The sequence below is a fragment of the Apodemus sylvaticus genome, chromosome 14 (genome assembly GCF_947179515.1).
Source record: "Apodemus sylvaticus chromosome 14, mApoSyl1.1, whole genome shotgun sequence".
NCBI classification, from domain to species: Eukaryota; Metazoa; Chordata; class Mammalia; order Rodentia; family Muridae; genus Apodemus; species Apodemus sylvaticus.
Window position 1 is genome coordinate 68,141,512 of NC_067485.1, and position 12,638 is coordinate 68,154,149.

The 12,638-nt window shown below is 42.1% G+C and overlaps 1 protein-coding gene across 2 annotated transcripts in view; it reads left to right on the forward strand.

The window, feature by feature from the left end:
- Rsu1 (Ras suppressor protein 1) overlaps positions 1-12,638 on the forward strand; it is a 201,063-nt gene that overhangs the window by 93,220 nt on the left and 95,205 nt on the right. For both annotated transcript variants that reach the window (XM_052156657.1, XM_052156656.1), the window contains one exon: positions 2,895-3,027. In XM_052156657.1, the coding sequence (XP_052012617.1) occupies positions 2,895-3,027 (133 nt within the window). The remainder of the gene's footprint in view (positions 1-2,894; positions 3,028-12,638) is intronic.

The following is a 12,638-nucleotide window of genomic DNA, read 5'->3' on the forward strand; positions in this document are numbered from 1 at the left end:
AATATCGATAATCTTGGAGAGCGATGTATCTGCTTATCTTTGTACTTTATGCCAATGAACTGTTTCTTTGGAAAGATGTGATGAATTACTTCCCTAATATTTAGTCTTCTTTAAAAGTTATTTCTGAGATTGTACTGATTTCATTTTAATTCATTGTAATTTAATTACAATGATTTTCTACCTTCCTTCTTCTTTCTTTTTTATTTCCAAACGTTCCCATTTATTCCTCATCCTTCAAAATCATGACCTCTTTTTTTAAAAAAATTAATATTTTTCTTTCTGTGTTTTCCAGTCACTATAAGAACTTGTTTTTATAAAAAGAAAGAATCAGAGTACCTTTTCTTTATTATAAGAGAAAAACAATTGTATCAATTTTCTTATCAAAATGTTCTGGAGCTGGAGAGATAGCTGGCTTAGGCAGTGAAATATAGACCCCCTCCCCCCATAAAACATGGGGATTTGAGTTCAAATTCCTAACATCCATGTAAAAAGCTAGGCCTGGGCATAATCGTGCTTGTTACAATCCTGACACTGGGGAGGTAGAAGATCCTAGGGCCTTACTGGCCAGTCTGGCGGAATCAGTCATCGCCAAGTTCAGTGAGAGATGCTCTAAAGAAAGTAAGGTCAGGAGTGAGGAAGACTCCAAACCTTTGCCTCTAGTCTACACACATGCATGCACAACACACACACACACACACACACACACACACAACCTGTGCATACACTATACATCATAAAAAAGAAAAAAGTCTATTCTTTCATTTCTGAAGCTCAGATCAACTATAAAGTTATTTGTACTGTGGTCTGCTGTTATCTCAGAACATACTTTCATTGTCCTAGCCATCAGTTCCGAGAGAAGGCCACCCAGGCACCACAACAAGACAACTATGTCACTTCCAAGTGTCTTGAGAAGGGTCACTGCTATGTGTCTCTGTTCAAACAGCCCTGTGCCAGAGACCACAAGGCTGAGACTGGAGTTGCAGAGCAGAACTTTCAGGAAAGGCCCGTGGGGACTCCAGGTCAAGCTACACCCTGTCCTCCCGTGGAAGTGCTCTGCTGTGGGGACTCCAGGTCAGGCCACACCCTGTCCTCCCGTGGAAGTGCTCTGTGTTTGATCTTGTCTGCCCACCATACACTGGCATACTTTAGGAAGCTCCTTCCCATCTCCTTCCCCATTTTCAAACATATCAAAAGTTGGGGCAGAAGGTACTGTCTAATCATGAATAGGTGATACCCAGGTGAGAGGGAGCTTACTAGCTTCACTGCCTCATTGATTGTATTATTGACCTAAATGGACATATAGCTGAATTACTTTGTCCACAGGGGGAAAAAAAAAAAAAAACAAGGTTTGATGCCAGGTTCAAGGTTCCTGGGCTAACAGTTTTCTAAAATGGGGGCACATTAGTTCATTCACCCAGATTTCCATTTCTTCACCTATGAAGTGATGTTAATAACTGACCCTGGGGAGTGCTAGAAAGTTAAATGAGGAAGTAATTTTCAAAGTCAATTTGTAAACCATTTCACTGTTAGCTTCTATGATCACTATGTAAATGAGACTCACTTAGGACTGATTTGCGATGTGTTCATCATGCTTGAGTGGTCCACGGTAACACTACTAGGATAATGCGCTCCTGTTGCTTCACTCTGGTTTTGTGCTTGATGAAGAAAGTTCTGTTGACCTGATTTGCCTTATCCACTCACATAAGGAGAGATGCATCTTAACTTCAGCAGGGGCTTTTTAATTATGTGCATGGGCGGATATGTGCTTGGCTCGGTATGTCCATGGGTGGATATGTGCTTGGCTGGGTATGTCCATGGGTGGTAGATATGTGCTTGGCTGGGTATGTCCATGGGTGGTAGATGTGTGCTTGGCTGGGTATGTCCATGGGTGGTAGATATGTGCTTGGCTGGGTATGTCCATGGGTGGATATGTGCTTGGTTAGGTATGTCCATGGGTGGATATCTGCTTGGTTAGGTATGTCCGTGGGTGGATATCTGCTTGGCTGGGTATGTCCATGGGTGGGTATGTCCATGGGTGGTAGATATGTGCTTGGCTGGGTATGTCCATGGGTGGGTATGTCCATGGGTGGTAGATATGTACTTGGCTGGGTATGTCTATGGGTGGATATGTCCATGGGTGGATATGTGCTTGGCTGGATATGTCCATGAGTGGATATGTGCTTGGCTGGGTATGTCCATGGGTGGTAGATATGTGCTTGGCTGGGTATGTCCATGGGTGGTAGATATGTGCTTGGCTGGGTATGTCCATGGGTGGATATGTGCTTGGCTTGGTATGTCCATGGGTGGATATGTGCTTGGCTGGGTATGTCCATGGGTGGTGGATATATGCTTGGCTGGGTCTGTTCATGGAAAGGTATGTTCTGTGGTGTGAGTGCAACGTACCTTTGGAAGGAAGAGGTGTTGAATTGCCCTGGAACTGGAGTTGCAGGTGATTTTGAGCCAATTTATGTGCGTATTGGAACTAAACTTGATCCCGCTCAACAGCAGTGCACTGTCTTAATGGCTGAACCACCTTTCTAGTCCCTCTTTCAGTCTTGAACAAGACTGAATCTCTGTAGCAGATACCTAGAATGCAGCATGCTGCACTGCAGAAGTGCTTTCTCAGGTTGGTGGATACTTTCCTCTATTTCCTCTCCTGCCCTTCCCACTCTCCCTCCATCCTCTTCTTTCCTTCCTATCTTTCTCCTTCATTTGGTAGCCATTTCTTGAACCAAGATATCATCATCAACATTGTCTAGTATACCAATAATGACTTGGGGTAAGTGCTTTAAAAAAATCAAATAAGTCTTATAACATCCGTGAGGATTTCTCCACTCTCCTTTTATTGGATGATAGAACTTTTAACTTCCTTTCGTTTCTCCTCATCTTTTCAGGCAACTTGGATCTAACCGGTCAGAAGCAGGTCTTCAAAGCCGAGAACAACCCCTGGGTTACCCCAATTGCCGATCAGTTCCAGCTCGGCGTCTCCCATGTTTTCGAATATATCCGTTCAGAAACATACAAGTAGTGAGTAAACCCTGCCTTTCTGAAACACCAGACTGGTTTCTAAAATAATTTTAAAAATTTAAATGTTTTTTTTAAAGCATCTTGTGGTATTTTTTTTTCTATGCAAGCATTCCTAAATGTTTTGTTGAAAACTACAGGTGGTAATTGTCTCTGATATTTGTACAATATTTTTATTTGACATGTAAAAGGGCATTTTTTTTCCTGATTCTGCTTAGAGAATCTGAGTATTTTCTATTGTTTTGGGAAGGAGAATTACAAGTGTCAGGGGAAAACTTGTTAAGTCGTTTATCTGTAGAGTGCCAAGCAGGACGGCAGCATGTTCTGTTACTTAGAAGGTTTTACTCTAATGGGACAATGTGCACTGGAAAACAGACAGATGTAGAAAGAGGAGGGGACAGAAGGAAGAACTGGTCAGCTTTATCACATGGCTTCACCATACCTCACGTTCCCACCATATCTCAAGAGACGCCGTGGGGACCCCCTCTCAACAATACCTAGTTATTTCCCCTTCTCCCTTTCTCGGTGTTTTCGTGGGGTTCGCGGGGCTTCCCCACCTACCATTGTTCTGTCTTCTGTTAATTCTCGGGTCTTGCCCTAGCTCCTAGTCCCCTAAGGTGTTCATTTATCGCCATGCTTACGTGATTCCTCATGCAGAAGGCAAGGACAGTTTTAATTTTAAACATCTGAAGAGAGACTTGAGGAAAATCCAGTTGTACTTTAATCTGCTTCTATTTTCAGCTCCAATTTAAGCATCCGGACTACTAGAGCAGAGCTAGAATATCAATAAAGGACATGCTCTCTCCAGACTCTCTTGTTTTCTTCCTGAGCATCAGTCAGAAAGAGCTCCACCCCTACACCTACCCTGATCCCCACTCAAAACTCAGAGCAGTTCTCTACTGGGCCAGTGTGTCTGGATCATGTGACAAGACAGAACCTATCGGCAAATGGTCAGCTGTCGATCCAAAGTCTACCAGCAGAGGCACTGTAGAAAAGACTAAGCTAAATAGAAAACTAAACACGCCATTGGGAATGTAACTCGGTGGCAGAAAAGCACCAGAAGGCAGAATTTACGTAGAAATTGACAAAATGGCAGCACTTCCTTGTAGGTGATACATAAGCCCTCAAAATAGTATATGTTCAGAATAGGTTGTTGTGTGTGGACTGAACAGGTATGTGTAGCATTATAGATTCAAGCTTTTCAAAAATGCAAATATAGCTCAGCCTTAGAACTTGTTTAGTTAGTGAAAATGTGTGAAAATATAATTGCAATTTAACAGACTATTTTATTCTTCTTGGTAATTATTGCCATCATGTAGTTTGGTTTTTTTTTTTTTCCAGCTCACAGCTGATAATAGCTGTTAGCAAATGCAAAGATATGGGACCTTTATATATGTGGTAATGTACAGAAGTATACCTAGACCAGCCTCTTTTAATTCAGACATAGAGGAAACATTGCATATTATTCTGGCTAACAATTTTTTGATTTACTCTAAATTAATTTATAATTTACAATTCATTGTGTATGAAAATGCTACTAAATTGAATTTCATTTATAAAGATTAATTTGTGAGTTCCTGAGGTTCATGGTACCTCACAGTCATTATTAGGCAATTAATCAGCATTATACACCTTATAAATGGATTCAATTGATTTAAGCCACGGTTAGGATTCTGGATGGAAAAGAGATATACTGGTGAGTTCTTTGGTAGTAATTTGAAAATAAGCACATGACACTTTTAATCAGTAACATATACAGATATATATAAATTAGTGTGTGCCTGTGTGTGTACCTGTGTATACGTGCATGTGCCTGTATATGTGTGCCTGTGTGTGTGAGTGTATGCATGTGCTTGTGTGTGTATGAGTGTCCATGCATGAGTGTACCTGTGTGTGTGTACCTGTGTGTGAATGCATGCATGTGTGCATGTGTGTGTCTGTGTGTGTGCCTGTGTGTGTACCTGTATGTATATGTACATACGTGTGCCTATATGTGTGTGACTGTGTATGAGTGCATGCATGTGCCTATGTGTGTGTGCCTGTGTGTCTACCTACTTGTGTATGCCTATATGTGTATGCCTGTGTGTGTACCTGTGTGTTGCAGGGCAGTGCACATGTGCCACAGTGTGCAAGTGGATATCAAAGGATGGTTTTGGCTGTCAGCCCTTGCTTCCCACCATGTTTAAGGTGGGATCTTAATGTTGTGTATGCAGACAACTGACCTGCCAGCATCTAGGGATTCTCTTTTTATATCCTACTTCTCATCATAGGAGCACTGGTGAGTGCTGCTGTGTTTGCATCTGATTTTACAGTGCTTTTTGAAGATTTGAACTCAAGCCTTTACCTTTGCCTGACAGGCACTTTATCTGTCAAACTACCTCCTCATCTCACTAGTGATTTCCTTTAAAAAAACAAAACCAAAAAAAAAAAAAAAACACTTTATTGATTCTTTGTGAGTTTCCCATCATGCACTTGAATTCTCCTTATCTCCCTATCCCTCCTTATCAGCCCTCTACCCTTCCAACCTTCCCCCACAAAACAATCAAGAAAGAAAGAAAGAATAAAAACAGATAAATAACAAAAACTGCATCTTGTTGTAGAAGCTGTGGTGTGTCATGGTATGTCTCACAGTACACGCCTTTGCCCAAACAGCTGTACTTGAAATGTTCCTTGTAATAAGTCCTTGGTCTGGTTCTAGGCCTCTGGCTTCCACTACACCATCAATACTAGATCCTCACTAGGACTCCTCCTGAATAACCTGCCGTTTTCCTGCATCATGGAGATCCTTCAGCTTTGTTTCTACAGAACTGGCCCCTTCTTGGGCTCCAGCAGGGCTCGGTGGCTGGGACACATGGGAGAGCTGGCCCCACAACTCCCCTGGGCAGTGTGGGAGAGCTGGTCCTAATGGCCTGAGCAGAGCAGAGCTCACCCAATCCCTCGCCTAGGCAAAGCTGGAGAGCTGGCCCTGGTGGCACAGGCATGGGAGAGCTTGCAGGCTGACCAACTCAGCTGCCACCCAGGCTCAGAGCCAGGCCTTTGAGTTGGTAGTATTATGGTGGTGGGTGGTGGTGGTGGTGGTGGTGGTGGTGGTGGTTTTCTCCTTCATTGGGACCATCTACTACCCTGTTCACTGCTGTAGGGCAGGATGCACTGTGACCTCTTCTTCCTCCCCCATCCCCCACCCCTACCGACCCCTTTGGACAGAAAGAGAATGTTGGGTGCTTCCTTTATTTCAGCTTTTTAACCTTATTCTCTTATCATAACTGGCATTGGCTATGTTTCACTGGGCCAAAGTGTGGATTGTTAGCTAGTTAAGATGCAGAATTAAAGCCATAGTCATGAAAACGCATGCACGGTGCCATTGTTCCACTACAGAGCACCAGGGACAGGGACAGGTGCATGGCCATCGTGGTAATTAGATACCAGCTTCACTCTTTTAATGCCATGAGCAGCTGTTACATCTTGTAGTGTCCCTCCAACTATGGAACAAAGGCATTCTTACTAGTACACACTTTATTATTATAAAAGTCCAAAACCGCTTTTTCAGGTTTTGCATGTGACCAGGTAGGTCCGCTCACATCATGTTTGTACAGGCAACTTTTCACGGCCAGTGGCTTGAATTTTAGGTTCTTGAACCCAAAACCGTATACTTTCTTTTGTGAGTGTGTGTGTGTGTGTGTGTGTGTGTGTGTTGGGGGATATGTGTTCATGTGTGTGCATGTGTGTTTCTGTATGTGAGTATGTATACACGTACATTCAGGACAGAGGCCAGTGGAGGGTGTCATTCTTCAGGAATGCTATCTACGGAGACAGGTCTTTATTGGCCTGGGACTCATCAAGAAGGACAGGCTTTCTGGCCACCAGGTCCAAGGCCTGTCTCTGCCTCCCCACTGCTGAGAATACAAGCAGACCACCCCGCTCTTCTGTGTGGGTGCTGGGAATCTACCTCAGGCTCACATGCTTTCCAGCAAGCGCTTTCCCAACCGTGACTTCCCCCCAGCCCGCCTTAGCATATCTGATAACTACTTCTCTCTCTTTTATACCTAATTTATCTTTTACCTAAGTAAAAGCAGAAAGGAATTAGAAGATATTCCAGAAAGTTGGTTCTGTGCCGGTCCTCGGGGAAAACGTTCCCAGTGACCTTGGCATTTGATATCCTCAATCGAGACAGTTTGCATATAAGGCAGTGACAGCAGAGAGGATGGGTCATCTGATGTGTAGGCTTTGCTGGACTATGAGAGGAAACTTGGATACTTGAAACCAGCAGGAACTTTGTTGCTTGGGAAAAAATGAAATCAATGTACTTGGGGATGGTTTCATTTGATTCAGAGAGGAACTTAGTTAGCAAGGTAGGAAAAGGGCATTAAATATCTACAGGTAGGATGTTGATTAGGATTTTTTGTCAATTAATTTGGTGTGTGTGTGTGTGTGTGTGTGTGTGTGTTCATAACAGTCATGTAAGGATCAGAGGACGACTCTAAGGAATGGATCCTCTCCTACTGCAGTCTCCAAGAACTGAATTCCAGTTGTCAGACTAGTGTACAAGCAAGCACCTCTACCCAGAGAACCATCCCACTGATTGTCTCCCGAGCCCTGACGCATGGCTCTTCAGAGATGTTCTGAAGCATTCACTCTGGGTACTCGTTGGGTCATAGCCATTTCCCAGGTGGCGATTGCTCTGTGTTCATCTGTCGTTTTGTCTCAAGGGGGACATACTGACTGTTCTCATCACGCTGCCCAGGATGTCTCATTCCACCGCTAACGTAAAATAAGAAGCTGAGTCTGGAGTTAGAAATCACAGTTAAAACACATCTTCATTGTGTTGCTGAGTCACACATGACCTTTGACCCCCTCTGGGGGATGGTACCCTTCACCCATTTGTTTCTACGTGAGTTCTTTTATTTCTGTATAATTTTGATGGACTTGACACTGCTTGGTTCAGTTCCTCTTTTTATTTATTTATTTATTTTTGGTCCCTGCAGCAAGAGAAGCAAGGTTGAAGCCTCAGCCCTTGACAAGATCCCCTGTGAAAGGGAGTAACTCACACTTTCTGCATTTTCATCTAGGTGTGCACATAGTGACTGTAGCCATTTTAAAAGCTGACATGTTCACTCTTGTCAACAAGTTAACAAAAGAAGGCATTTGACAGATGCTGGGCCGAAAACGTGTTAGTTGAAAGAGAGGCCTTTGGAACACAGACATCCCCCATGAAGGGTGTAATTTTGTGCAGCTTGGCAAGTCTGAATCCTCATTTCCAACCTGGCAGGACACAAAAGGGGCTTCCTCCTCATTCTTCTACCTCAGTGGCTTGTTTTTCTCCAGGGGGAAACATACCCCTCTCAGGAGATTCTCCATTCTCTGGAGTTAACTGAAACGGTGCTCGAGGACTTGTGGGCAATTATAAGGAAAGGCCAAGCATTTATTTCCCTTTCACTAGGAACCCAGCAAAACCAGTTATCTTGTTTGATTTATGAGGACTGGTTATTTTATCTACAGGTAGAATTAAAACAAAGTTACCTTTCTTTCTGCACTGTAGGCAAACCTGTCCCTGGCTATAATGGACATAAATGGGCTTTATTAATCAACTACCGCATCTTCTAATAGCTGCTGAGTTAGCCGCCTGGAAGTTCTTTAAGTCACCAGTGCATCTGGTACCTTGTCTATGGGTCCTTACCATTGCATGTGGTGTCCAATCTGTGGGCTTTTCACTCTAAGAGAACCATGTGTAGTGGAGAGTAATATATAATGAACACCATAAGCCTTTTAGATCTTTCTGGGGAATTGTAAATGGATACACAAAAAGCTACCTGATGGCTTTATAAATATCTTTGGAAAAAAAAAACAAAAAAAGAGTTGAACCATCAGGACATTTTGGTCCTTCATTGAGTATTACATACTTGGTGATCAGTATGCAGAACACTGAAGACCTTTTTATTATTATTATTATTGTTATTGTGTCTGAAAATAACTCAAAATGAACAACATAAAAACAGTATTTCTGTACAGTAGATGTGAACATCAAGGACCATTTCTCCTTACAGCTCTGACACAGAGATTGTATTCAATCTAAAAGGTAACTGTATTCTACTCCCAGTCATTTATATTTAATTTATAGTTGCTACATATCTATGGCTTGCTTCCTATTTAAAGTCAATAAGTTTATTATTCCATTTTGTGAATAATAGGCAACAATGTTCAAGCTGTTGACACCTCTTTCCAGGTTGCCTACAAACATGTTATCTTGAACAAGGGTCACTACAAAGTATGGAAGAGAAAAAAGAAACCCTCTAAAAGTTTATCTGGGGTGAGACTGTATCACATCTCTTCACGTTGTCAAGGGACAGCAACTATTACAAAATCAAAGGCGTAGCTCCTTTCGGGACACTTTGGTGGAGATGGGAGGCCATTGTCTGTCGAACCTCAGACAAGCCACAGCTGACTTTTTGAATGAGGCTGCCCGTGTTCCTTTCCACACACGCTGACCTTTGAGATGTTTTTAAACCTTGCTGGCCTTTTCTGCACATGAGACCACTTCCCTCCAACACTGCCAGATCTTTTAACCGCTCCTGTACATCTTCTTACAAAAGGGTGTGCCTTCTGCAAGGACCCAACCACAATCCCTCACTAACAACTGATACAATACTATACACTAAATCCTCGTCTGCAATTCAGAACTCAGTGTTCAGTGTGGACTTGGGTTGTAAGGAGGAACATTTCCACTTTGCATGGATGAGGAACTCTGATCTGCCGTGTTCTGTCTACAGTGATGTTCTGCTCACAATGAGGCAGCCAAGGAGTGTGGACTTATCCTTTTGAAACTGTGAATCCCTCTCCTCTAAGTTGATTTTCTCATGCATTGCATCACAGTGACAGCGAGATGAATCTAAGCTGCAGAGATGCTCTGGACCTCTGGTAGCCAGCTTCCAAGAAAGCTCTCCGGTTTTTCTTCCCATCTGGTGTCCACAACCTAACGTTGTCCCCTTGTATGTCATGCAATCATGGCTCTCTCATAAACAAAGAAAGTGCAATAGTTTGTCACTACCAGAAAACAAGCAAACAAACAAACAAGTGAAGTATAGTGATACTGCCAGGACTTAAGAATCTCCATGATATGGGCAAGCTGGAGGGTTGGTTCCAAGAACGAGTCAGTTATTTGAAATCATAAAAGCATGATGTCATCACCATCCTTTTTGAGTTTTAATTGCCTCCTTGTTGTAAAACTACCAAGGATGTTTTGAAAATAGCTTGTGGAGCTGGCATGATGACTGGCTTTGGTTTCCAGATCCTTCAGGATGGCTTCTAATGGACTCTATGCAACCCCAGTCCCATGGGGTTATACGGTCTGTTTTTTATCTCTGCAAGCTCCTGTTCGTAGGGACACAAAGTCAAACAGATACCCATTGAGTAAATAAATATAAACAAATCGTTTTAAAAACAATTGTTTGAATTTATTTTCCTGGGTGATGATCCTGTATAGCTCTAATGTACTTCTCTTAGAGCTTGGTTGGGTTGGTTTTGTGCTAAGGTGACAGCTTTATGTCACAAAACTTTGCATAGCTTTTGTTTGTTTGTTTTTATCATGAAGCAAATGGACCATGAGCACATAGTTCAAAAATGCTGGTGTAACATTGGCTGTCAATCTTTGGTCTAGTTGCTCAACTCTTTCTCTATCTCATCATAGTTGATAACCGTGCTAGTAAATTTGTACTTTCCACTCATGGTTAACAGGGAAAGTATGGACTGTCTGAGGAAGAATATGTAATATTTTTCTCTCCTATGTTTTGTTTTTGTCTTTTTGATAGATCACTTATTGCACTTTACATTTGAAGGATTTATTTTTCTTTCTTCTTTTGTGTTTTAGATAGAAGTATGAAATCTACACATAACTAATATTCTTTCTTTGGGCATGTTCACAACTTATCCTGTAAACAGGCTTTTCTTTTAAGCACATTTAGTAAGATTTTGTTTTCTATAGCCTTGTGAAAATGAAATATTAAATGAAATGTAATAAAGACAGGTGTTTGCCATTTGAAATTCCCCATGCCCTGATACTCTGTGAGTTGCACCTGATATCCTCCACCTTCAGCGCGTTAAATGTGAACCTTCCTTCTCTTCAAAACCAGCTTTTAGAACCCCGCTGGTCTTCTGGGTGGCATCTACACTGAAGTGCCTCTTGGTGACAGTATGTTTTGGAATAGTTTCCGTCTCGACAGTTTCCATTCCACATGCTTAAGACGGAAGACCAGACTTTGAAGATGGTCCCTTCTGATGGCCATGTTGATCCTTTTACTGCTTCTTCTGGTCTTCTAGTGTGGCCAAGCCTTGAGAACGCACTCTCCAGAGACGGATTCTACAGGGATGTGGTGGTGCCAAGGTTGACAAGAAGTAAAGCTCTGGTACTGAGCTTGTCTTTTTCTCCGTGACTGTGACTCCTGCACTTGTCATTAAGGATTCTTGATTAACCACTAGAAGACCAAAGTGGGGGCACACAACTGCTATATAAGTGGGAGAGGAGAAGTTTATTTTGAACTTTGCTTACAAATGCATTTACTTAGCATTCTAAAGTGGGGGGAGGGGTGGCAATCTTTCCTCCATCCATGTCCCTTTCCTTTCTCCTTCGTGTCCCTCTCCCTTAGTGTCTTCCATTTCAGTCCTCTCTTTCCCCTTCCTGTCCCTCCTCCTCCTCGTCCTCTTTCTCATCTCCTCCTTTCTCTTCCTTTTCTCTCCCCCTCCATCCTCCTTTTCTTTCTCCTCTTTCCTTTTCTTTGGCTTCAGTGTTTCTCATCTTCTCATCTTCTCTCTCCCCTCCCTCCTTCCCTTGATTGGTGACCTAGAGACCTGCACTGAGCATGTGTATAGCCTGTGATATATGGCATGACACACTATGATATCAATTTAGCATTAGTAGACTTTATGTAATTTCTTACCCTTGACAGAAGGAAAATAAACACCAGCTAGAAACATTGTAGACTCTGTCCACTTTCTACAAAGGAATCCTATCAGGGCACTTCCTGTACAAGAGGATCTGCTCTGATTTCCATGATTAGATAATAGTCACTTGATATGGTCCCACTGACCTATAAGGTACTAACCTCTTCAGTGACTCAGATAGCCAACCCTCTGTATTGATCATCTTTCCCAGGCTCCTGATCTTACCACTCAATGCTTTCCACATGACTATGAGTTATTGCTTGAATTTTCTTTTTTTTATTTGAGAAATAAATTAAAAAGTGGCACTTTTACAATCAAAAGAAACTGCCTGTGGTTTCTATTCTCTATATAGTTGTATCTTTTTTTTTTATTATATGCCTGCTTTTTACTAAACCCCAATCTCGTATTCAGGTTGGACATTGTTGGGGGTGTTATTTATTTGTTACTGTTATTTTGGGCAGTGAAAGGTTTGTCCTTGTTGCTAGGCATTTTGGATCAGAATTAATTATGTTATGAAAGGAGTTTCAGTCAATTTTATCAAATAAAAAATTGTAAACATAAGTTATATTCACAGGCTTTTGTCAGGGTTCCAACCTACTCATCTAGCGTCAGAGAGATAATATTTTCTCTTTTATTCTGTTGTGTTTGTCTGTTGTTTCACATGCGACCTTAGGATTCATGGT